Genomic DNA, 23,341 nt, shown 5'->3' on the forward strand with positions numbered 1-23,341 from the left:
TCTCTGCGGGCTTTGTCAGCGTACGGCCTTCTACACCACTTCGGTTGCATTTGCTTTTGTTAATGTTGGTATCTGGGGGAGGTAAGAGTCGTTGCTGAGAAAACACCTACTGTGCAGTGGTTCAATGTTCATATATAAAGGAACCACTGCACAACAGGTGTTTTGTCAGCAAGGACTCTTTTAGGTGTCTGGAGATGGCGTATCTCGCAGGCGGAGGCTTCTTTGTCACCGCTCTTCCAACGTGTAACACTGGGAGTGCTAACCTCTCTCAGGTTAAACCTATCACGATTGTGGCCAGTGCTGCCAAGCGAGTCTCAGCCCAAAAAAGAATGCAGTGTAAGAAAGCATAAATGTATTTTTTGTTCTTTCTTGACTTTAAAAGAAGTCAATACAGCATTTCCTGTTGAAGTAACATGACTTCTCGATAGTAAAAGTCAAGTCACTTCCATTTCCATGTTACTGCAGCACTTACTAATTGTTCTCTGCCTTATCACTCGTGAAGCAATAGCTCCCGTACAGCCTGCTGGAGGGGGATGGAGAGCTGGAAGCTTGCACAGCCAATGAAGCCTGCTAGAGAGGACAGTACCACCTGAGACTAGCTTGCCATCGTGACTGAAAATGAGATGCAGGGAGGAACCCTTTCGTTTGGTGTCTTTGGTCTCGTTTTGTTTGAACAGTTTTGACAGAGGAGAAAATTGAAGTTTCTGTTCTTTCCTTGCCTCTCTGTTGTTCTGGCACTTCATGGTACCTGCTGCAACTGGTCCCTGCAGTTGGACAGAAAAAATGCCTGTCTCCTGAGCGCCCCGATGCCCCGTGCTGCAGCACGGACCAGTTTGCTGGTGGTGTGGTTTGCTGGAGTCTTGGCCACTGAGGAGGAGGGAAGTGTGCCTTGTGCTAGCCTCAGGTGACACCAGCGAGTCTCGAGAAGGCGTCGAGGAGAGAAGCCCTGGGGGAATCACAGGATCACAGAGTAGTTTGGGGTGGGAGGGACCTTAAAGCTCATCCAGCCCTACCCCCTGCCATGGGCAGGGACACCTGCCACTGGACCGGGTTGCACAGAGCCCCGTCCAACCTGGCCTTGAGTCGTATCACCTCTGTCTTCCAGCAGAAGGTGAGGAGGGTGCTTCCTGTGGTATGGATTTCCTCACGGGGTTTGCGCGACCCCGACGCAAGTGACACGAGGCATTTGGTACCGCGAGAGCGGCTGCCGCTGCTTGCTGTGGTTTCAGTGCTGTGACGCCCGGAGAGGCCCTAAGGTTTAGGGAGGAGCTGGTGTTTGCAGACGTACGAGTTGTGCAGCGGCTTGTACCTGGCAGGTGTGCGTTAACAGGACAACTGTGCCATGCTGCAATTACTGCCAGCTGCTGTATTGTTGGTATATTACTGTGTAAAAGCTGTGATGTTGACTTGGTCTAACAAACGCAAGGGTATGTTTTTCAGCATGTCTCCTCTAATCAGTCAGGATTGATTACATTGGCAGGACTTCAGAGACTTACCAGGTATTTACAAATCAACTGTTACCAAACCTATCTTGATGCAGAAAATGGCTGCAAGAGAAGAGAGAGTAGGTGGTAGCCGTGGGAGAAGTCCTAGCAAGAGGTTGGCTTTCCCCCTGGGGCAGCAGCCAGCACACGACCTCTGTATGCTCGCTTTTGCCTGCCCCGCTCCACCTCACACCTTCCTTGCAGTCTCATTCCATCTGCTTGCCCTCCTTTGTGATGCAAAGACAAGTCTTCATTTCTTCATCCTTTTTATGTTTTTCCTCAGGTTTTCTCAGGACCCAGAAGAATGCTGCCCATAGTCTTTTGTGCGAGTCGGGAAGGGGTGGTGGCTTTGTTGGGCTGGAGTCAGGCTCGGAAGAGCCAGGGTGACTCAGTTTGACTTTTTGTTCCGGCAGCTCTTGGTGAAAGTACACCTATTCTTCAGAGACAGACAGAAGTGTAGGGAGACTCTTGAACCATTCTGAGAAGCGTAAATCCTGTTGACCTTAATGTTTTGTCTCTTGGCAGAAGCCGTCTTACTCCTTGCTCCTCACCTAGAGATGTGAGATGACATGTTTTGTTCAGTGAGGCTCTTGCCAAGGAGCCCGTGGTGCCAGGATTTAGGCCACTTCATATTTTTCTTTCCCCTCTTTTTTGTCAACAGCCGTGGATATTGAGAGCTACTGAAATTCCAACACGTCTGTCGTTAGTGGGAAGCCTGAGGTTTCTGTTTTCATGCTCTTCCACATCGTAGCGTGTTTTGGAAGGCATGAGGTGTTAGGAGATGTGGCTTGGTCACTGCTGTGAGACAGTTGTGCCTGGAAGAGGCCTCTGTTGTGCCACGTCTGGTGTTTCGGTAGGTGAGGCTGTGGGGAGAGCGTTCCCCGTAGCCGCAGCTGTGTCCATCGCTGTGCTGACCTCTCTGCTGTCACGGCTGGGCTGCTCCCAGCGCTGGAGCTGGCCAGAGCAGAATCCCTTGCTGTAGGTAGAGATCTTTGACCCCTTTGTTGCGTGGGATTGAACAGCAATGGATGCCACTTTGTTGATCCAGAATGAGAAATAATAATGAGGACTAATTTCTCCAGACAGTTTTCATCCAGACTTTCCTCTTTCCTCAGCCCAGTTCAGCCTTATGCCTTGACTTCTTAATAATTCTTGAGGTTTTTTTCTAGAATGGTGGGTGGAAAGTAAGACAAAGGGTGGATGGCTGTGCTAAAAGAATGGTAACCAGTCACCAATAAATTTTTTTTCTTTACCCCCATGGTGTAGTAGAATAAAAGAGAATATTGATGTCTGGATACAATGAAAGAAAGCTAATAGTCCTCTGTGCTAATTCCAACAGTGAGAATGGAGAAAGAAGCAGAGGAAGAAAGAATCCGGAGGCACAAAGCTGCAGCTGAGAAAACTTTCCAGGATGGAATTGCGAAAGCGAAGCTGGTGATGCGCAGGACCCCGGTTGGCACCGATCGTAATCATAACAGGTAGGAGAGGAAGCGATCCTGGGCTGCCAGCTCTCCCCTCTGAGAGGAGCTTTGTCAGACAGCAGCCCCACAAAGTGGTTGCTGTTGAGGGGGCTGGGAGGACTCGCTCTGTGCTGAGCTGTGGAGGAGAGCAGAAGTGAGTTTTTGGCGCAGACAGTGTAACGGCCTTCTCTGGTTTATGTGGCCAGCTTTCTGAGGCCTTCCTGTGGAGGTCAGGATCCACTAGCCAGCGGAGCTTCAAGTGTTTGCATCAGTGCTCAAGAACCTAATTACCATCTTTCTTTTTTTTTCGTGTTTGTTGCACAGGAATGCTCTTAGAATGGATTCTAATAAAAGCTTTTCATGTTGCTCAGCTGTGCTAATATGAAGATATACATGCATTCAGTTTTTGAGTCAAGCAGACAGATGCTTCTCCCCTTTGTGCAAATAAAGGCAGATGTGTGTAACTAGCCAGAAGAGGAGACAGGTACTACCTGTTAATGTGTATGTTTCCTGCAGGTATTGGCTGTTTTCAGATGAGGTTCCTGGCTTGTTCATTGAGAAAGGCTGGGTACATGACAGTATAGACTACAAATTCGTCCTTCCCCATCAGAAAAAGGAAGACTTTAAAAAAGACTACAGCCCAGGAGGTATGATCAGCCTGCTTCTCTGTGGCTATTTCCTTTGTTGCTATCTGACTGCTAGAATTCATGAATGTGAGAGAGAACTGTCTAGTCTGAGTGTTTTCATCGGGATACTCTGATTTAAGCCTTCTTTAAACGCTAGAAGCTTGCACACAGGAGGGTCTGATGCTTGTGATGATCTCCCTCCTGCTGCTGCAGGTCTTGAGACTGCCTGCGATGTACCACACAAGGGCCACGGATACAATCACCTCTCTCTTAAAAGCAGTGAGGTTGATGTCAGTTGTGGACTAATCCCTCTGGCTTACTCTGAGCCTGCTGAGTTGACAAGTCGTCAGCTGTGTGCTGCAGAGAGCGAGGGTGTCCATCACAAAGCTAATGTTCCACCGGTGGCAAGACACCCAGATTAACCTATGCAATATCTGCAGGGTGGGTGTCAGGAGGATGGGGCCAAGCTCTTTCTAGTGGTGCCCAGCGACAGGACAAGGGGCAACGGGCACAAACTGAAGCAGAGGAAGCTCCAGCTGAACATGAGGAAGAACTTCTTCCCTCTGAGGGTGACGGAGCCCTGGAACAGGCTGCCCAGGGAGGTTGTGGAGTCTCCTTCTCTGGAGATATTCAAGACCCGCCTGGACAAGGTCCTGCACAGCTTGCTGTAGGTGACCCTGCTTCGGCAGGAGGGTTGGACTAGATGACCCACAGAGGTCCCTTCCAACCCCTACTATTCTGTGAATAGTACCAAGCAGGACAGCCTTCTGGATCCCTGCAGCTCTGCTGACTGAGGCCGTTCTGGCAAACAGCTCTTTTGCCCAAGTCCTCTCAGCCTGCTGTTCAGCTTGTCCTGAACGTGCAGGTGAGGTGTGATGACTAGCTGAAGTTCTAGTGCTTCCTCTGCCGTGGAGCCTTGCAGGCAGAACTTGGACATGCACAGAAATCAGTCTGTGGGAAGGGAAACTTAACACTTCATGTGGAAATTGTTCTTGGTACAGGAGAGCATGCTAGAGTCTGACTTGTGTTGCGGTTTCAGTCCTGATCATTTCTTGCTTTTGGAGTGTCGTAGGCTGACATTGATGCCACCTACAGCAGGCCTGCGTGCGAGAGGCTGTACTGAGTTCCAGCAGCGAGCCCTCGCCTGGTGGTGCTTTCTCCTGGGCAGTGGGCAGGGTAGACATCTGTAGAAGGCTGGAGCAGGGCAAACCTGCAGCGAGATACTTCATCCAGCGTGTGACGTTCCAGCTGTTTGGTGGCTGGCTGAGCTGGAGTCAGTGGCCCTCGGTGGGGTATTTCCTTATGGGAACTTTGTCAAATATTGGCTGGCCATGTGTCTGTACACCAGCTTGCTTCCAGCTGTGTGAATTTCTCAACTGCTGCCTGTGTATTTACCCAGCTAGCGGGCGAGATTTCAGCACATTCCTCTTGAAACTTAACAAGCAAAGGCTTAAATAAGCAGAGGTTTGAATTCATGTCAGCCTGTTGTCTAAGATGATCAGAAATACAAATACATCCTATTTATAATTTGTTCAGTTCTAAAAGTACTTGGGCAGTATATAGCTAAAAGGTGAAGCCAGTTGTATGTGTTTGAAGTGGTAGGAATGCCTTTCTTAATGTCATGTATGTGCTTTATGATGCAGTAATTTCTTTAAAGTTCTGTTATCTTTTTTCGTATTTCTGTAAATGCACATAGGGTGATCTTCACCAAACTAATGTTGGATTGGTTTTCCCTGACAAATGTATTGCTGGCCTAGATGCTGAATATAAACACCTGACGAGATAGATTGGGTTTTGATGATAAAAATGCTCACTGAGGAGGAGGATGAATGAGAATACACTTGAGCTTGTGCTTTTCTCTTACAGACAAGCGGAGGAGCACAGCCACCGAGGGCAGAGCGAGCAAGCTCCACCGGTCTGTGCACGCTGCAGACCTGCCTGCAGAGACCACTGCGCCCAAGCAGGGACAGAACTTGTGGTAACACGCGCTTTGATAGCTGCGGGGGGCTCCGAGCGGAGAGGGCAAGGGAACTGGGCAGACTGCTTGGAATAGGCCCTTCTAGATACCTGTTACTCTTTCAGTACTTCACAGCTGGGTTAGCTTAGCAGCTCTCCAGGCTTCTTACTGATACTACTACTAGTAGGGAGTGGCTGGCAGGGCAGTCAGTCCAAGAGCCAGTGGAACCATTATAATCAACCTAATCAGCCGGACTTAAAGCCAGTATAAATTAAGCTGGTAAAATACTACTGTGATGTATTGCTTTTTAAATTAACAATTCTTCTGAATATAAAATATTTAAAAGAATTGCTGTGCGATTTTTTCAGTATTGGTAAGTGTTACTTTAAAAATGAAAAAAGAGAGGGGAGCAGTGACCTCGCTGAGTGTGCCCTGGTTTTCTTTCTTGGTTCATCTCGACAAACCTGCGTTGTGGCACATTGGGTCCTTGGGCGCAAGAAATCAAAGTCTTCGTTGAGATCTTTGGAGACAGGCCTGTACCCTGCGTGTTCTTGTACTGTGTGAGACATGCAGAGCCATCCCCCAGCTCCTTGTCCGTGCCTTCTCCGAGGCTTCACAGCAGACTGTGGTTGCATCCATTTGTTCTCCTGTAGCACCATATCATGGAATAGATTTTTGTTGCTACCAATAATTATAGCTTAGCAAAATTACTCTTTCACGTGACAGCCTGTTATCCCTTTAATGCTTCCCAGTGCCAAGCAGTAGCCTCCAACGTGTCTTCAGAGTGCATCAAATCTAAACACACTGCCTTTGAGCAAGCTGGATTGTGACTTGCTCCAGTAACTGGCCCTACCAGGGTCTTTTATCTGTAAAGGAAATCTCCTTTGTGTACTGTTGTCCTGTGTGATAAGGAGTGATCAGTAGTGCCAGAAAATACTTGCCACAGCCATACCTGCTAAACTGCCTGTGAAGGACTCTGTGGTTTTTTGTTGGTTTTTTTTTTTTTAGATAACCCTGAGAAGTACCTGTCACAAAGGACTTGCTCCTGCAGCTCCCCTGTCAGCAGTGGCTTTTCCTCAGACTTTTCCCCTGCTGATACACAAAGAAGGGTTACCTGGTCCTTGATAAATACCACCAGTTGCGAGCTTAGCTCCAAAGCATAGTTCCACTGCTGCAAGCTGGAACTACTTTACTAAAGATACTCCTGCTCCCCGACCAGGAACTGTTGGAGACTGAAATTTGTGGATGTCTTGATTCACCTAAACCATCAGCACCAAGTGCTGACTCTTCGTATTGCTGTCCCCCTGCTCTTTCGCTGCTGGCAGGTCAGAGGAGATGGCAGTTTGCTCTGCGTGCCTTCACTCTCTCCGGTATTGCCGTGGCGAATCTCCACCCCTGTGCAGATTAGTCCTTTGCACATGGTGTCACATGGCCAGGACTCAGGCAGCTGGGCCTTCCTAGGGAACGGGTGCTGAACAGGAGGTCGTAGAGGACAGTACGACCCACAGGAAAGTCCTCTCTGCTTGTCCAAACTGCCTCTGCTGATACCTGATCTTCATTTATCAGAGAGTGCAAGATGTGTTTCAGTAGAAGGACAAATTCTAGAAGGAAAACAGTAGCTTCAGCTAATAGTGCATATCGCTATGAACTGGAGACAGCCTAGAGCCAGATCAGATGAGTGAGGTAACACAGAATCCCTGCACCTTGTAATTCCAGGCCAGACCTGGAAAAGCGTTGTATTTGGTACTACAGTGTGGAATTGCTCAGTCAGTTTGGCGACTCTCAGCGATGTGCTGAGTGAGATGGGAGTAGTTACACAGGTGGGAGTGCTTTAGAGAGTAACCAGTGTGCAACCCAAGAGAAGCAGCTCTTCGAACCAGGTCCTGTACGCTCTCAGGACTGAATTGTGTTCTGAGAGCTGCTGTGTATGAAGTGGCCATAATATGCCAATATTTAAAAAAGAGAGCAACAAAAAGAATTAAGAAGGTTGTTTAAAAAAAAAACAAACAACTTTCAAAGAAATTGTTTTAAAGTTTCCTTACTAGATGGTCGAAGCAAGTGCTGCCTCTTAACTTTGAAAAAAAGGTTTGAGGACACTTGGAAACAAAACAGCAACAACAATAACAAAACATTCTCATTATGGTTCACATCAGGATAAGGAAGCTATTAAAAGTAAGAAGTCCTACCTAAAAACAGTGATTAAGTCTAAATGAAGGAAATAAAAAAGATGATAAATGGAAGTACAGGCTGAGGACGAAACAAAATTTTCTCTTTTTTTTTTGTCCTTGGGGAGCAGACTTGCCTCACAGGATCTGTTGCAAGAAGGCCTGCCTTAGGACAAGAGGGACGCTCTTCTCGCTAGGGAATAGTTGGCTAAGAAATACAGAACAAATTACAGAAATACTCTTAATTTGTATGTTCAGCAGGGAGACGGAGAGTAACGCTAGAGGAGAATGGGGAAGTCTCCTAAAGAAAGAGGATTTTCTTTTGGTACACAAAAAAAGGATCAGGAAATTAAACCAGCAAGTGGCAGTTTTGCAGTAGAGAGGAAAGCGCTGCTTCTGATCGTACAGCTGATGTGTGCAGCTCACAGCTGCTGGGGAGCTCAAAGCCCCAGTGGGACAGCTCGCTGGAAGAGGAGCATTAAGCACAAAGGTTTTTGTCCTGGCACACGAGGAAGTCCTCAAACCAGCAGATGCTAAAATCTGGAGGGGCCGGTCAAAGAAATGTCACTGCTTGCCTGCTCTGCCCTTTGCCACTCAGAAATAAGATCCTGAGCTGGGTGGGATTCTTTTTGGCCTAGCTTCTATGCTACGGTGTCTTGGATTTCTGTCCTTTCTGGTCCCTGCTAGGAAGGGCTGCTAGCAATCAGTGTTTGCTGATTTTTTTTACCGAGAGTATCGTGCCTGCGTGCCCTGTTGTGCCAGGCTGTCGAGGGGAAGCAACACAAAAGGAAGATCTGAGCCAGAGGTAGGCCTGCCTGCCCTTAACGCGAGCAGGGGGCACAACGGCAGCTGCTCAGAGAACATCACCTCTGCTGGCTTAGCATTCTGCTGGGCTGTCTGCAAGAGTTCCTCCTAGCTGGCAGGGCCTCCTAAAGCCCTTTCCTCCAACAAGCAGTAAGCTTCCTCAGCTGAAAGGCTTTTCTTGAAAGCTCTAGAACTGCAAAGAGCCTGTTTGTTAAGTCCCTGTCTGGCAGCTGTCACCTTTTACAGGTAAGCTTCTGCACAAAGACAAATGACAGCCTGAGAGCTGTTATTTCGAGGGATACCCAGTAACTAGACCTTTCCTCTGAGGAAATCCATATTCCTATTACTGTATTTTCCTCTGTGGTCTTTGCCATTGATCTCTCTAGTCTCAAGGATTCCCAAGAGCGTAGCTGCTTACAGAGGAGTCTCCTCCTTGGCTGCTTTTTGCACATTGTCCTTGCACACCCCGAGAAGCCCTGAGACCACACTGAAGTCCTTGGGTATCTACACCCCTGTGGTGTGGATACAAGGACTTGTGCAGCTATAACTCATCATGTTAGCATGTGGTGCATAGAAATCTCATTTCCTTGTGTTCTGCTTTAACTCCTGCTATCTGTCGCTTTCCTAGTAGTACATCTAACGTGGGATTGAGAGCAGCCCCACAGTGCACATAGAGCATCTTTAGCTTTACACTTTCATACTGTAGAGCGATGAGACTTTGAAATGAACACCACATTAACTCCATGAATGGTTGTATTTCACAGCCCTGCCCGTTTTCTCCTTGAGGAGGGGAGCTGGTAGGACATTGATAAAGGGAGAAAAAGATTCTATACTTCTGCTAAGAGCTACAGAAATGGTGTCTCATGGAAGTGGTTTCTGCTTTCAGTACTTTGTCCCCAAAAAGAAGAGGGCCCAGTGTTCTGTCATAGAAGTGCAGACGCTGAATCGTTGTTCGTATTCCAAATCATAAATGCTTGGTTACTTCTGTATTCTCCAGACAGATGGATCGGTCCCCCTCCTAACATTGTGCACCACTTTCACTGAAGTTGATGTGTATTATAAAATCTCCCCATTTAAAGCTTCTGGGCACACGATCCCTGAAGAAGTCTTTTGTCCCTACCAGAGTGCTTCGTTAGCTGTGTGCGTGCTGGTCTTTCCTGCAAGAACGGCGGGTTAGTTGCAGCCTTGGCAGTTTATTAGTATGCAGGAGACTTCTTGCTCATCCTGGTCAGAAAGCAGTTGAATTTTGGAAACGGTGGCATCTCTGCAGAGTAACTCCCGTTGTTCTTCATCTATTAGGAATACACCATGATATGGCGGGTCCCCTCAGCAGACAATTTGAGTTAACCGTGAGTGGGTGCTGGCAGACTCTATTCTCACGCCTATATTCTACAGATGGAGTTCCCCTGTTTCCACCAGCCCTCCAGAGCAGGTACTGATCCTGGGCTCCTCTAGATGTTGTCCTCTTGATTTCTTCATTCCCTAGTGTGCAGTCCAGGTTTTATACCTTTCTCTGTCCCTTACAGTCTGTAGCCTGAGAACAGATAGGAATATTCAACCTGAATGAGTACTGAGAGCTCCCTTTGACTTGATGCTTGTGCCTTTTGTCCCTTCTGTTTTGATTGCTGACCAGCCTGCTGGCTCGTGTTGCCAGAAATGTAAGAAGAGAATCTAGGCTGTTACTTAGGGATGCGGGAAGCCCTTCCCCCAGTCAGGATTCCCCCCTTTCAGATCAGTTTGAAGACCTCCACCTGGTCTTGACTCTCCCAAAGGCATCTTTCCTGTCACTCTGGATTGTGTTATTACCCTCTGTGTCGGGCCACGTGAAGGGCACCGGTTGCCTTCCCCTCCCTCTTACCGAGAGCCACAAGCGCACAGCCCCGTTGCTGTCTCCATCTGAAGCGCCAGCCCTGCGCTCCCAGCCTCGTGTGCTGGCTGTGCCCTGGCTGGAGGGGCCGGTGGCTGCCCTGGGCAGCAGGCAGTGAGTGCATGGAGCAGCAAGGCGTCACCGATCCAGCTCACACAGGTACCTCGTTAATGTGCTGATGTTTTGCACGTTCGAGTTCAAGCTGATGTAGAACAATTCCCTCTCCCAGAAATCCCAGTTCGTACTCTCAGGGCGAGTTGGGAAGGCTTGAGTACCTGGTGCAGATGTTCTCCCTTCCCTGTCTCATTTCCTTTTCAGCAGGAACAAAGTTGTGCCAGGGCTTAACCCTAGCTTTCTTAAAAGGATGATAACCTGCTTTCTCACGCTGGCCAGCAGCCTGTGTTGTCCTTCCCCAAACCACATGACGCTGGAGAATGCAATGTGCTGTTTCCAGTGCCCTTTTAACAGTAAGACAGAGCCGTGCAGGGAACTGCCCCCTTAGATTTGCTGCCATGGGGAAAGCTGAGAAAGCTCAAGCATGGTCTTCTCAGATATTTTTCCAGCTGGATCCCATGGTGTATCTCCAGCAGTGACTGATGTTGTGTCGTCATGACCTAGGCAACCTTCTCAGCGTGCCGGAGAAACAGTCCTCTGCTGGGTATCGGCAGGGCAACCGTTTTGAAGCTTGGTTTATGCCATTCCTGTATTGTGACAGACGCTTCATACTGAAATATGGCTTGGGACCAATCCCAAGATTTGCCCCAAGGACTGGGAAGCAATTTGATACCAAATGTTCTAGACAAATTTCTCTTTGTTTAGCAGAAGTCCTGTAGGCTTCAAAACGCTAGTCCTTGCAGCGGTCTGTCTGTAGACCTTCCAGTGAATGTAGGAATGCTAATGAGTCACCATAAGTGGTATCTGTAAGAAAGACACAAGTTGTACTGTTACAGGTCTGTGTGAGTGCCTGCTGGATCCCACCAGCAGCCCTGAAACGCTACCGCTTTGGAAGCGCCTGTGCTGGGCTCTAGCGGGTGAAGGAGATGTGGAGCTGCCCTGTCCTGTTTCTCGCAGGGAGGGTGTGCAGAGGGTAGTGGTGGCCAAAGGGTTTGATGTCAGTGTGCAAGGTGAGGGTGCTCCACAGGGCTGGAGTGTACCGAAGCAGGTGACTGGGAAGAAACTGTTCTTCAATTTTTAAACAATCAATCCTATGTTTTATTGGCATAATTAATTTACTAACTCAGTGCAAATTGTGAGGCCATTCCCCTAATATGAGCATACTAGAACTCTGAAATGTTTTCTTTTCAGATATGATGTTTAGTAAATATTTCTGCCAGAAAGATAAGCATTGCAGATGCTGTTACTCCAAGAGGAGCCAGCACAGCATCTTTCTCTAGTGGTTGCTTGGGTCATCTGAGCTTGTGCCCAAGAAGAGAAATTAGATCTGGAGTCTTCTCTGTGGCTGGTAAGGGTCACACAGTGGTCCTTTGCAGTTGTTTCCATATAAGGTTGATTTTGCTAGTCCCTCACTTCCCTCTTCTAAGGAGCAATCCTCTTCTAGAAGATAGTGATTAGTCTTACTTTCTGTAAATGAGCTCTGAAGCTCAGACTGAATCCCTGCCCTCATCAGGTGAAGAGGCTCCATGGCATCCTAGAATAGAGTTGGGGAAAAAAGGAGGCTAAGAGCAGAATTTCAGGCTGCCTTAAAGCTAGTTTAGATCTATACAACCCAGCATCAAAACTTGATTGTACTCTGGAAGTACAGAGAGAATGCCTTGTGTAGAGAACTCTGCAAAAGTCTTCCCCTTTTAGACTCAGCTGGCTGCCCGTAGTGTTGCTGTCCTGAAGGACTTCCTGAGCAGAAGGGTCTAAAGCTAACGAATGTGGTTTTCACATACTGCGTCTGAGCTTTCAGGTTAAGGTGAGCTGGTTAGAGAGGAGGCCTTCTGCTCTTGCAGAGGATGCAGCCTTCACAGGCACCAATCTACATCATCAGTAAGCGTGGCATAAACTAGGCCATCCCCTTTGCGAGGGAGTTCTTGGGTTAATGAGAGAAGTCACAGGGTCTGCAGAAAGAATGATTAAACTGCCGTGCTATGCGGTGCATAGCATGTTAATCTTTTCTAAAATGACATTCATATTACTTAAACTGACTGCAATTCAGTGAATCTGATCCCTGGGGTAGATGACTAAATTCAGATGCCAAAGTTTTCATAAACTTAATGGGGGAAAATCTGTAAATCAGTTCTGCTTTTTTGTTTTTCTTACACTGGAAGTGGCTATGTTTGGGCACCTTGAATTAAGGCCAGTCACAGAACGCTTACCCCAGCGTTACTGGAAGTGTTTCACCTTGCTCCGTGGGGTTGGGATGTAGGTTACCTGTCGTCCCTGCCTACTGCTACTTGTGAACTATTTAGCAGAAGGAACTCTCTTGCCACAGAGGTACGTTAGCTGATGTTGGGTGTTATATCTTTCAGGTTTCTCTGTGACAGCCAGAAGGATCTGGATGAGCTGCTGGATTGCCTGCACCCACAGGGAGCAAGAGAGAGCCAGCTAAAGGAGCGTCTGGAGAAGAGGTGAGCCTGCCTGCGTTTCCCCACCACCACCACGCGCCTTCTCGGAGCCAAAGCGTGTCCTCGTCACAGCAAGCCTTGCCATTCCTGGGGCAGCATTTTGCGCTTGGCTGTGATCTTGCCTGTGCTGAAGAGGGGAGGATACTGAGGATGAGGAGCTGCTGTTTTTCTTGAGCAGTAACTGCAGGTTTTTGATAAGTAATGCTCTAAACTGTGAAGAGGTTCTGTCCGTCTTTAAATTGCTTCTTGCAACGGGGAAGAAAGGCAGTGCTGTTCCACTCGCGGAGCCAGGACAGCCACGTGCTTTCATGCGTCTTTCAAAGAACGTTCTGCGCTGGTGGAGCGCGTGGATCATGGTGGATTCCGTTGTTGCCCCAGCACCCGCACAGCTCACGGGGCAGCGGTCTGCATGTATTCAAAGGTTGGTTTTGATTTTCCAGGTATCAGGACATCACGCATTCTATCCATTTGGCTCGGAAACAGAACTTGGGCCTCAAATCCTGTGATGGCAACCAGGAACTGCTGAACCACCTCCGGAGTGATCTAATTGAGGTTGCAACTCGGCTGCAGAAAGGAGGCCTGGGATATGTTGATGTGACACCAGAGTATGAAGCAAGAGTGAGTGAACAGGCAAAGTAGTACTGAGCAAGACAAGCGCGAGCTGATGCTTTCTGTGGAAGGTCTTGAGTCTTTTGTTCTCCTCAGACAAAGAGGATCAGGAAAGTCAGTTTTCTCATGTGTCCTCTATTTCTCAGCTCTTGTTTCGAGGTTACACAGCTGCTGGCTTGAGGCCCTTTTGGTGTAGGTGGGTCATGATGTTGGAGCTAGGTGTCCTGCACAGCTGTTAAATTGTCGTGTTTCCTTCATCTGCTGGCAGGCTTCTTTGTGGAGCGTTAGCAGAACTCTTTGTAGCTGATTTTTAGCTGCTGTGTCAAAGCCAGCATGTCTTGCTGAGACAGCAGTTTTCCATTTTGGAGGTTTTTTTTCAGAAGTCCAGACCACTTCAGGCTGTAATGACGGTGTTGCAGGTCCAAGACCTGAAGGGTGGGTTTATGGGTATGTCAGCTCAAGGAAGCTTCTGTGCGGTCAACTGAAGTGTGAATTTTTAGTGCTCTGGCTAGTTCAGCCTAACTCACCTGAGCAGTAGTGGTGTTTAGGAGGGGTAAATCTGTCTGGTGTGGGTAGAACACGCACTCCTGTGACTCGTGGGTGCTCCTCCCACCAAAGGACAGCGTTACCTGGCTTGGAGTGAGTAAAGCTCTGTGTAAGCTGTGTCCTGAGTCACTGCAGAGACTTCCACATGTGGCTGAGACTGTAAACGTTAAGAGGAGGGGAAAAGCAAAGTCACTAAAGGAGTGGAAGAGTGGCCTAATGCTTGATCATCATGGTTTTTTGTTTTCCCAAGGCATGATGCTTTTTTCCTAACAGTGCTATGCGTACTGATCAGTTGTGTAAGAACTCCAGCAGAAGCAGCAGCAAAATGCTGATTCCATAACCTCGTATGGTAGATAACAACACTGCATTCGGTATTACATGTATCCATTTGCAGGACAGACCCGTCTAAAACAGCACAGAGAGTAACGTCCAGCTGTTCTCTGGTCATGTGCTTTTCCTAACAGGTGTGCTCACTAGAGAGCTTGAAGGATTTTGGAGAGTGTGTGATTGCACTCCAGGCTGGTGTCGTTAAGAAGTTTCTGCAAGGTTTCATGGCCCCCAAGCAGAAGAGAAGGAAACATCAAGGAGAAGATTACGTTGCCAAGGCTGAGGAGATAGATGAAGACAAGAAGATGGCAGAAGAAGCGAAGGTATTGTTCAATACAGGGCTCTGTTTCAGTCTTGTAATATAACTCTTCGAGCAGGGACAATATATTTCATCGGGTACTGAATCCCGAGCAGCTTCTCCCCATTCCAAGTTCAGAGTGCAGTGGGTTTGTCATTTATGGGGACAGGTGTTCCCTGGTTATTTTGAAGAGTAAAGGTATTGGCAAAATGAAAATCATTCTGTGGAATCACACTTAATTATCTTTCTGTGAACAAGAAAAGGGTCGAGCCAAGTATTTTGACTTCCTTCACTTAGTTGCTCACACAAGTTGGGTACTTTAATAAAAGCATGTTAGGGAGCATTTTTAGAGTACTTAACAGGAGTTGTATCCATCAGAGAGGGCTGATGGTGACTTAATGCCTTCGATCTGTAAAGGGGAGGAGAGACATGGTGAGGTTTTGGTTACTGCAAGGGAGCTGGGTCCAGGTAAATATTGTCATATGCATGGAGACACCCACAGAAGATGCCAAACTGTGGGCTGCACACAGCTTGGCTTGGACATCTGGGCAAACAAGCCAGATGTGCCTGCGGTAGGAAAGTGCTGTTGTGAGGCTAAATACAGAGCCTTCCAAATCAAAGCTCAGAAGGGATGGAGAAGAGCTGTGGAGGATTTGGAGGAGTCCCATAGGCAGTTGAGCTGTACCAGTGTTTTGTCTTAGGAGGGATGCTCGTGCTCAGGGGTCGTTTCTGTGCACTGTGTGGAACGGGACATCAGTAGCCCATGACAAGACTTTCCCCACTGCTCCCTTCAAAGTGCTCTGCCCTGATTGATCACCGACAGCAGCAGAAGTAGCAACATCAGAATTGGATCAACAGAAGCATTTGAAATTCCCAATGTAAAAAAGAAGTACTAGATGCTTGACTATGTAGGGGGTTTTATTTTTTCTTTTTGTGTAAAGCTCCTGTCAGTGTTGTCTGAACCCTTGTTTCAACATCCAGTCTGCCATGCTGTGGTAGTGCCGGGTTAGCAGGATACTTGGATAGGCACTAGAAATTTTTGCATTCCTCAGTTGTCCTGAAGTGTTTAACCTTTGCTGGCTTTGAATCTCCCAGTCTCCAGTGCAAAGGGAGCAGAAGGCTACCTTATCCTGAAAGCTACCAGCAGAATACAGAGCTGTAATAATCAGTTATGTCTGGGGCAAAAAGTGGCTGGACCATCACGTTGCCTGTATCTACAGCAACACCGTATCATGCCTTGCGCTCATGGGCCTTAGAGCCATAACGATAACGGTCATACCTGTGGGGCATGCTCTAAGAGTAATGTCAGATTTCCTGCAGTATCTGAATGGGTAGTAATTCAGCAGCGTGAGCCCTGTATTTGAACCTTGGTCACTTCTCTACTATTGCTAAAGCTACATCAGCTTTAAAACCCAACCTTTTGTCTGCCTGCAAATGAGTCAGTTTGATCGTGAATGTTTGGCTGGTTTCTCCATGCTACTTCAGAGCGTTGCTCTCTTACCGACGCGGTTACGGAGCGTTGTTCGTCACAGCAAGGCCAGGCTCTGTACCGTGCTTCGTTCTGGCAATCGCAGGACTTTCAGCTACAGCAGCCAGCTTAGACACAGCGCTCTGTGCGGCCGAACCATCCTGATCTGTGCTTTCTGCTCCGTAAACCAGCTGGAACAGTAGGGTTGCTGAATGTTGCTGGACTGGTAATCAGAAGTTACTTGGAATTTTTTTCTGTTCTTACCCAATTTTGTCTAATGTGACCGCGTACTTAGCCGTACAGCTCGGCCTTGTAGGTGTACGGACACAGATTTCAGCATCGCCAGTCTGAGAGCATGGTCGTGCAGGTCTCCCTCCGGAGCACTGGCTCTTGTGTTGGGCTGATGGCTCTGGAGCATTTCTTTGTGCAGTGCCTTCTTTATCTGGCTCAGAGTTTTCTAGACATCTGTGGTGGTATAAGCAATGTTCAGCTTTTTTTGTTGGGGGTTTGGGTTTGTTTGGTGGTTTGTTTGGGGTTTTGCTTGGGGTTGGTTTGTTTGTTTGGGGTTTTTTGCCTCAGTTTATCTGGAATGAGCTTGCTTTTTGTCAAAGCAGAAAACCTCTTTAGATGACCTTGAAAGAGCAGCCCAGATTTTAGATATAGTTATCTGATTAAAAAAGCCCGTTAGGCTCTTGAAGACAAATGTCCTCTATAGGCCAAGAATTACGAAGCCTTTCAGAGCCACAACTGCACGGAGAGTACATAGCAGGTAAAATACAGCATAGCTGTACTGGAAAAACACACTGAATGTACTTGCTGACTATACAGGCGAAATTACAGTCCTGCGGTATGGTTATGTCTCATTTTTTCTGTGAGAAACAAGTTATGGCTTAATAAGCACCCGTTTGCTGACACAATTGTCTGTACCAAGGGTTGCTGCTGGCTCAGCTGCCCAGCTGGAGATCACGCTGCTGAGTGGCGAGAGCCTGCAGCGTAGGCCTGGCTTATGGCCGTTTCTGAAAATCAGTTTTGTGCCTCTGTTTAGGCAAATGTTCCCATCTCCAGTGGCAGTAGCGCTCTGGCCTGTCCCGAAACAGCACAGGGAATATGTGACCTCTTTGCAGCGTGACACGGCAGCACAACTGCCTGAGCATAGTGAGGGGCAAGGGCAGGTTACCCACCCTGCCGCTTGCTGGCAGCGCTGTGTGCAAAGGAGAAGTCGGGGGGTTCAGCCTTCACCTGCAGACGTTACCTGGAAGAGCAGTTGCCATTTCAGCTGTTGGGAGGGTTTTCTGTCATCTTGGGATGCCAGCGGAGAGCCTTCCTGCTGGAGGCTTGTCCGCCTTCCCGAAAGCAGGCATTTGCTGTCGCTGTGATGTTGAAACGGGACCGAGGTCTTCTCCGGCAGTATTTTTCTGGGGTGTTTTTGTTTTGCCTGCTAGATTGATCCTGTCCAGCCAGGAGGGTATTTAAGTAACTTCTTGCAGTCTCCTGTTTTGCCTGGTTGGCAGTCTGAACTCCCTTGATAACGCTACTGCTAAAATGCCACAGTCTCATGATGCTTGGGAAGCAGGGCTAAAAATCTGTTAAATTCCACAGGCTTGGGGAGAAAAATCTAAGCAAAACTTGCCAACAGCTTTTGCAGATTTATCTTGGCCCAGCAGTTACCCAGTGTGTTAACAGCAAAACCCATGGAACAGTTACTTGGAAAATCAATTACACAGTATGTGAAGCACCTCAACAATGTTCTGCAAAGAAATAGCACAGCGCAGTGCAATCTGCCACAGCAGGCTGCGCAGGTTTCCGTTGGTCTCGCAGGTCTTGGGCTCCAGGTTCCACACTAGCAATGGCAGCAAGGATGTTGGCATTTTAGAACAGTTTGTGTGTTTTTCCAAGCATCTAATACATGCTGTGCTTCCTCAAATTCGGTGGGAGGAGAATGTGCAACTCTGCAGAAATCCTGGGTTTTGTTTGGCTCCCAAATTGCTGTCAGCTGCAGAGTTCAGGTTTTCCCATCTGACACTTCACTGTTTGTTTTTTCATTCTCCTGGGGTAGAAGATCATTAACTTGAGTCCTATTATGTCCCTGTCATGTCTAGGCCATCACCTCATTGTTGCAAAGCAAAGGATTAACCCTGGAGCCGAGCATGCGGTGGCTCTGGATCACTCTACTGGTGCAGTTCCGATTTACCACAACGCTGTTTCTAAACCCCCAGAGCTGAGCTGGAGATCTCACGTGTGGCTCGCTGTGTGCAGGCGCCGGCAGTGGCCGCGGTGCAGATCTCGGGGATGATGCTTTCATCCTCACTTGCAGCGAACTCTGGGATTTCACATGTGCTGAGGTGGTCTCGTCTCGGGAGGGCGGCTGGTTTCATCTGTGGGGCTCCAAATGCCTTGCCTGTCAGTGGTGGCTGGTGTCAGGGTCTCCTTTGCCAGCCGGGCAGTGTGGGGGGCCAGGACAGCAAGAGTGGGTGTCCCGCCGATGGCCTGGACCCGCAGGAGGGCGGCACGGGCTGCTCCCATCCGCCACGGTGCTGCCAGCTCTCTCCTGAATCTCGTCCCGCATTTTACAGTCCTAGACCTCTGCCTTTTATTTGCTTAGCCTGATGATTATTTGGGTTAGACTTTCAGAGCAAGAATTTAGTGGAGTTCACATAGGTTGTTTCAGCCTGGCTGTGAAATGCAAAAGGGCTCTACTGTTACAAACAAAGTCTGATGCAGTGAGGCTGGCTATGGATAAACCACAAATAGGACTGCTGAGGCTATATGGAAGGAAAGAAATCCAGAGCTGAGCTTTGGTTAAGGGCCCCAGCTAAAGGGTGTTAAAACATCGTCAGACTGTAGCGAGCTGTGTCTGTGTGCTTCGTTGTAAGTTGTTAGGTCTGTCTGCAGGTTGCTTCAGCCATGGAGAAGTGGAAGACAGCAATCCGTGAGGCCCAGACCTTCTCCCGTATGCACGTGCTGCTCGGGATGCTGGATGCCTGTATCAAGTGGGATATGTCGGCAGAGAATGCCAGATGCAAAGTGTGTCGCAAGAAAGGTATGCATTCCTGCCCCACGCCTGCGTAACAGTCGGACGCTGTCACCTCTCCATGCCCTGCTTAGGCAACGTGCCCTTGTAGTCTGTCACTCTGTCTTTGGCTGTATTTTGAGTTTTGAATGTCAGGATTTCCAGTCAGAAGCATTGATCTCACAGAAGAATTTGACCCTGACTCCAATAAACCATTCTTACGAAACCAGTACACAATCTTGCAGAACATTGCAGAGCTGCTGTCCCCTGGGTGTTTAGGGTACTTGGACACAAGTCATCTACAAATCCTTCTGGGAACACTTGTGCTGCTCTCCATTCCCTGGTTTCATTTTTGAGTCGGAATGGTCTCTGAGCTCATCAGTTAAACCCATCTCTTACAGAAGGAAAGAGCAAGGAGAGGTTGGGCAGGTTATTCCTCTGTAGCCGAGTGGGAGAGCGCGAGGTGGGATGGTGCCGCTTTGAGGCTAGCGTGGGAGTGGAAGCGCCCGATGAGCTGGAAGCCTGGCCAGCTGGTAGGGCTGGGGCAGCAAGCGAGCAGGAGACAAGGGGCTGCCTCCTCTGTATGCGCTGTGGGGTGAAGGGCTGCAGGGTCTTGCAGGTGGAGAGGGAAGGAGCAGGAGAAGGGGTGTCACCAGTGACGGAGTGCTAGTATGTGTTCTGCCGTGACCTCTCCTTTTGGGTGGAAGCCACAGGAGGAAAGAGCTCGGTGGGACATTCTGCCTCATCATGTGCTTTTTGTCTCACTTTCTATTTGCTGAAACGCTGGTGGGAAATGAGGGCAGACAGACCTCGGGGGGAATACTGGGCCAAAAGGCTGTGCCATCCACCGCTTCCAAGAAAGAAGGGCTGCACTGGTGCAACGTCCTCCTTCACTTTGGAACCTCAGGGATACTCCAAACCAATGCAAAAACTGTCCTGTCTGCTGTTGAGAGGGGATTCTAGGCAGATATAAGAGGGGGCTCACCTGAGACTAACAGATTATAGTTTCACAGAATTTAGGAACTGGGATGTTAGAGAGAGAGAGACATGCTGGTAAGCTCTCTGCGGTTTCTTTTTTCCTCTTCAGTAAATGACATGGCTGGCTCGGGACTGTGTCCCCATTCCCCTGCATCAGTGAGAAGCACGGAGAGACTCATTCTGCTGCATACTGATTTTCTTTGTAGGCTTGCTACCTTAAGTAGAAAGAAGATGCTGTGCAGGTGGACCAGATTGAGGTTAGAAGAAGTGTAGCTGCGTTCATAGTTTCTTGGTAGGCCTTTGGGCATCTTTGCAGCAAATTTCTCTTTCCCTGTGTTTGGCTTGAGATGTAGCCTGGGTGGAGCCTATTTGGCAGGTTTCTGCCTTTGCCTCAAATGAAATCTTTGTAGGGCTAGGGACTTGGCATTGTCTTGTTTGTTTTTAAATGCTGCTGGTTTCCGCTGCAGCGGTGGATCCGGGAAGGAAGCGTCCCTGCTGTCCGAGGGCACTTTGCATCTTTCTCTTGCTTTGTCCTGACCTCCAGCACTGCAGCAGCTTCTGCTTCCCAGGTTGAGCAAGGCTGCAGCAGTGTTACAAGCAAGTTGCACTCTCCTAGGTGAGGATGACAAGCTGATCCTGTGCGACGAGTGTAACAAAGCCTTCCACCTGTTCTGCCTGAGGCCGGCGCTCTATGAGATACCGGAGGGCGAGTGGCAGTGCCCAGCGTGTCAGCCGTCCACGGCCAGGCGCAGCTCGCGGGGCAGGTGAGTGACCGGTCCAGCCGTGCTTCCACCCGCCTGCCAGACCAGCCTGAAACAGAGCCCCTTGAAAAGGTTTGAAACAGCCTAATTAACTCAAGGGCACTGGAACAATAGAAAAGCAATTTTTTGAGGCTGTGACTTCAGCGCACCTGTATTGTACTGACGCATGACAGCTTCAGGAGTTTTAATAAAGAACTTGGGTTTGGCAGTGAAAACATGCACAAAACATCAACCAAAATCAGACGTGCTGTTGTTTTCTGTGCCTGAGCAGCCAGTTGGGTTGCTTTTTCATGGGAGTGTAGCTGGTGGCACTGCGGCTCTGCAGTCCTGGGCTAAGTTACTATCGTGTTCTTATCAAGTTGGAGCGGCCGTAACTCCAGGCTGCAGCTCAGCCCCTACTGTGCTACTAAAAAGCAGCCTGCAGAATGCCACTCATTCCGGGCCTGATAAACCTTAACAAGGCAGGAATCCTTGTAGGGCTACAGAGGGAACATGGTTTGAGGAGGAGTCAAAGCTGCTCTGCACAGCAGAAATTAGTAGTTGCCTCCTGACAGCGAGGGGTTGAGTTGTTTTTTGAACTGCAAGCTGGAAATTAAACATATGCAAGATGTACGTTTCCGTTTGTAATGTGTGTCCTCTGCTGCTGGCGGCTCTGCTGCCCCTACCCGCTTGACAGGGCTTCAGGGCAGCTGTTGGAGCCTGAGATCGCGGCTCCTTTGGTGTGGCAGAGTCACCTGCAAGCTGCTCGGCTCCTGGAGGAGAGCCATCAGGTGGGGTAGCACCCATCTCGGTACCTGCTTTCTGCTCCTTCTTCCAAGCTCAGGCAGGAAAAAGCTGTCAGCCTGGGAGCCTGTACTGTGGGAGCTTATTCTTATTCCTTTTACTGCTCAAGATCCTCCTTCTCCAGAGGACTGAGACTCCCGCAGCAGCTTTGCCTCTGTCCCCTTTTGCCTGTGCATGCCATTTTGTTTTCCTGTTTTTGTGATGGTTTGAGTCCTTTAACAGACACGTGCGAGAAGTCAGAGCTGTCCTGGGCAGGGGGTCCCTGTGGCTTCTGACGTCAGCACGTGAGAAGCTCTGTTCACTAATCAATACAAGCTTAGCTGGGAGTAACACTAAACGAGGTGCACGTGACGGTGGAAGGAGATCATGGGAAATACTCTAGCAGAAACAAAAAAGCTCCCCTTTTGAAACCCCTGAGGCCAGGCCTGCAGTCCCAGGTGAAACAGCAGCGCGTCCTCTCGGGGAGGAGTAAGTGCACAGCAATCACAGGCTCAAAACCTGTTCTAGCGTGGTCAAGGTGCCTAGAACAGCAAAAACACACGGACTGAGCTGCTGGGGATTCTCAGCCCAGATGTTCAGACAGTAGCCTGGGAAGGGCCTTTTTAGCTGTAGCTACAACTTGATACTCCTGGAAGAGAGCAGACTGCTGCAGTCTGAGGCTGGGTCTTTGTTTTACGTGGAGGTGGTCGGCAGGTCTCTGCCTGGGAACAAGCAGGGCAGAGGGCCCCGGGCCACCGATGCGCAGGCATCAGTATGCGCAGTACAACAAATGTGTTTGCCTGCCTTACTCTAGGAACTATGCAGAGGATTCTGCTGAAGATGAAGGTGAAGAAGGCGAGGAAGCTTCTGATGAACCAGATGCTGAGGAGGAAGAGGAGGAGGAAGAAGATTATGAAGTTGCTGGGCTGAAATGTAAGGCTTTGACCACGCAGGAAAGTAACAGAAAATATTAAGACTCTGCCTTTGGTGTCCAAATTCTTGACCCTATTGGGACTTGAATTTTTTCCTCACACAGAACAGGTTCTTACCTGGGAACAGTGGGAGATGTCACAGGGGAGGGCTGCGGCGGTGCTGTACGTTACTGGGGGAGCCGGAGCGAGCTCTTGTCCCTGTGTGGTAGGGTCAGCGCTGGCAAACACTGGAGCTGCGGTGCGCGCTTGCTTGCTGCCCCGGGACGCTGCTGAGCCCCGGGGGAGTGCTGCGAGGCGGTCAGCGGCGGGGCAGGGTGAGGCAGCAGCTCAGCTATTGGTGTTGGCAGCCTCTGCGCCTGCAGGGTTTGTTGGTAAACTGGATGCTGTTAACAGATGCTGATGGAGTTCAACCACAACCCCCTCTCCTTGCTTTTCCCTTCCCACCAGCTCATAACCTCTGAAGTGCAGGGTTTTTAGTCATTTGGCTAGGAGTCAAGCAAGACCAGCGCTTCCTCGGCCCATTCCTGGGGGAAGGCACAGTACTCGAGGTGCAGCGTGGCCCGGGCTGCCAGCACCCTTTGGCTGTATACGGAGACCACTCGGGACGCAGAACAGGCTCATTCCCGGGCAGCTGGGGGGAATGAAACAGTGTTTTCTAGACTCCTCAGTGACTGCTTCTCCACTTAACCACTCCTCAGTATGTGTATCCACTTTGTT

General features: G+C 49.0%; 1 protein-coding gene across 1 annotated transcript in view; it reads left to right on the forward strand.

The window, feature by feature from the left end:
* BAZ1B (bromodomain adjacent to zinc finger domain 1B) overlaps positions 1 to 23,341 on the forward strand; it is a 50,847-nt gene that overhangs the window by 21,185 nt on the left and 6,321 nt on the right. The window contains exons 8-16 of the mRNA XM_075439895.1: positions 2,824 to 2,962; positions 3,461 to 3,591; positions 5,437 to 5,548; positions 12,838 to 12,936; positions 13,374 to 13,551; positions 14,553 to 14,738; positions 19,074 to 19,221; positions 20,786 to 20,933; positions 22,507 to 22,625. Of these exons, the coding sequence (XP_075296010.1) occupies positions 2,824 to 2,962; positions 3,461 to 3,591; positions 5,437 to 5,548; positions 12,838 to 12,936; positions 13,374 to 13,551; positions 14,553 to 14,738; positions 19,074 to 19,221; positions 20,786 to 20,933; positions 22,507 to 22,625 (1,260 nt within the window). The remainder of the gene's footprint in view (positions 1 to 2,823; positions 2,963 to 3,460; positions 3,592 to 5,436; positions 5,549 to 12,837; positions 12,937 to 13,373; positions 13,552 to 14,552; positions 14,739 to 19,073; positions 19,222 to 20,785; positions 20,934 to 22,506; positions 22,626 to 23,341) is intronic.

This window comes from Opisthocomus hoazin, chromosome 20 (genome assembly GCF_030867145.1).
Source record: "Opisthocomus hoazin isolate bOpiHoa1 chromosome 20, bOpiHoa1.hap1, whole genome shotgun sequence".
Taxonomy (NCBI): domain Eukaryota; kingdom Metazoa; phylum Chordata; class Aves; order Opisthocomiformes; family Opisthocomidae; genus Opisthocomus; species Opisthocomus hoazin.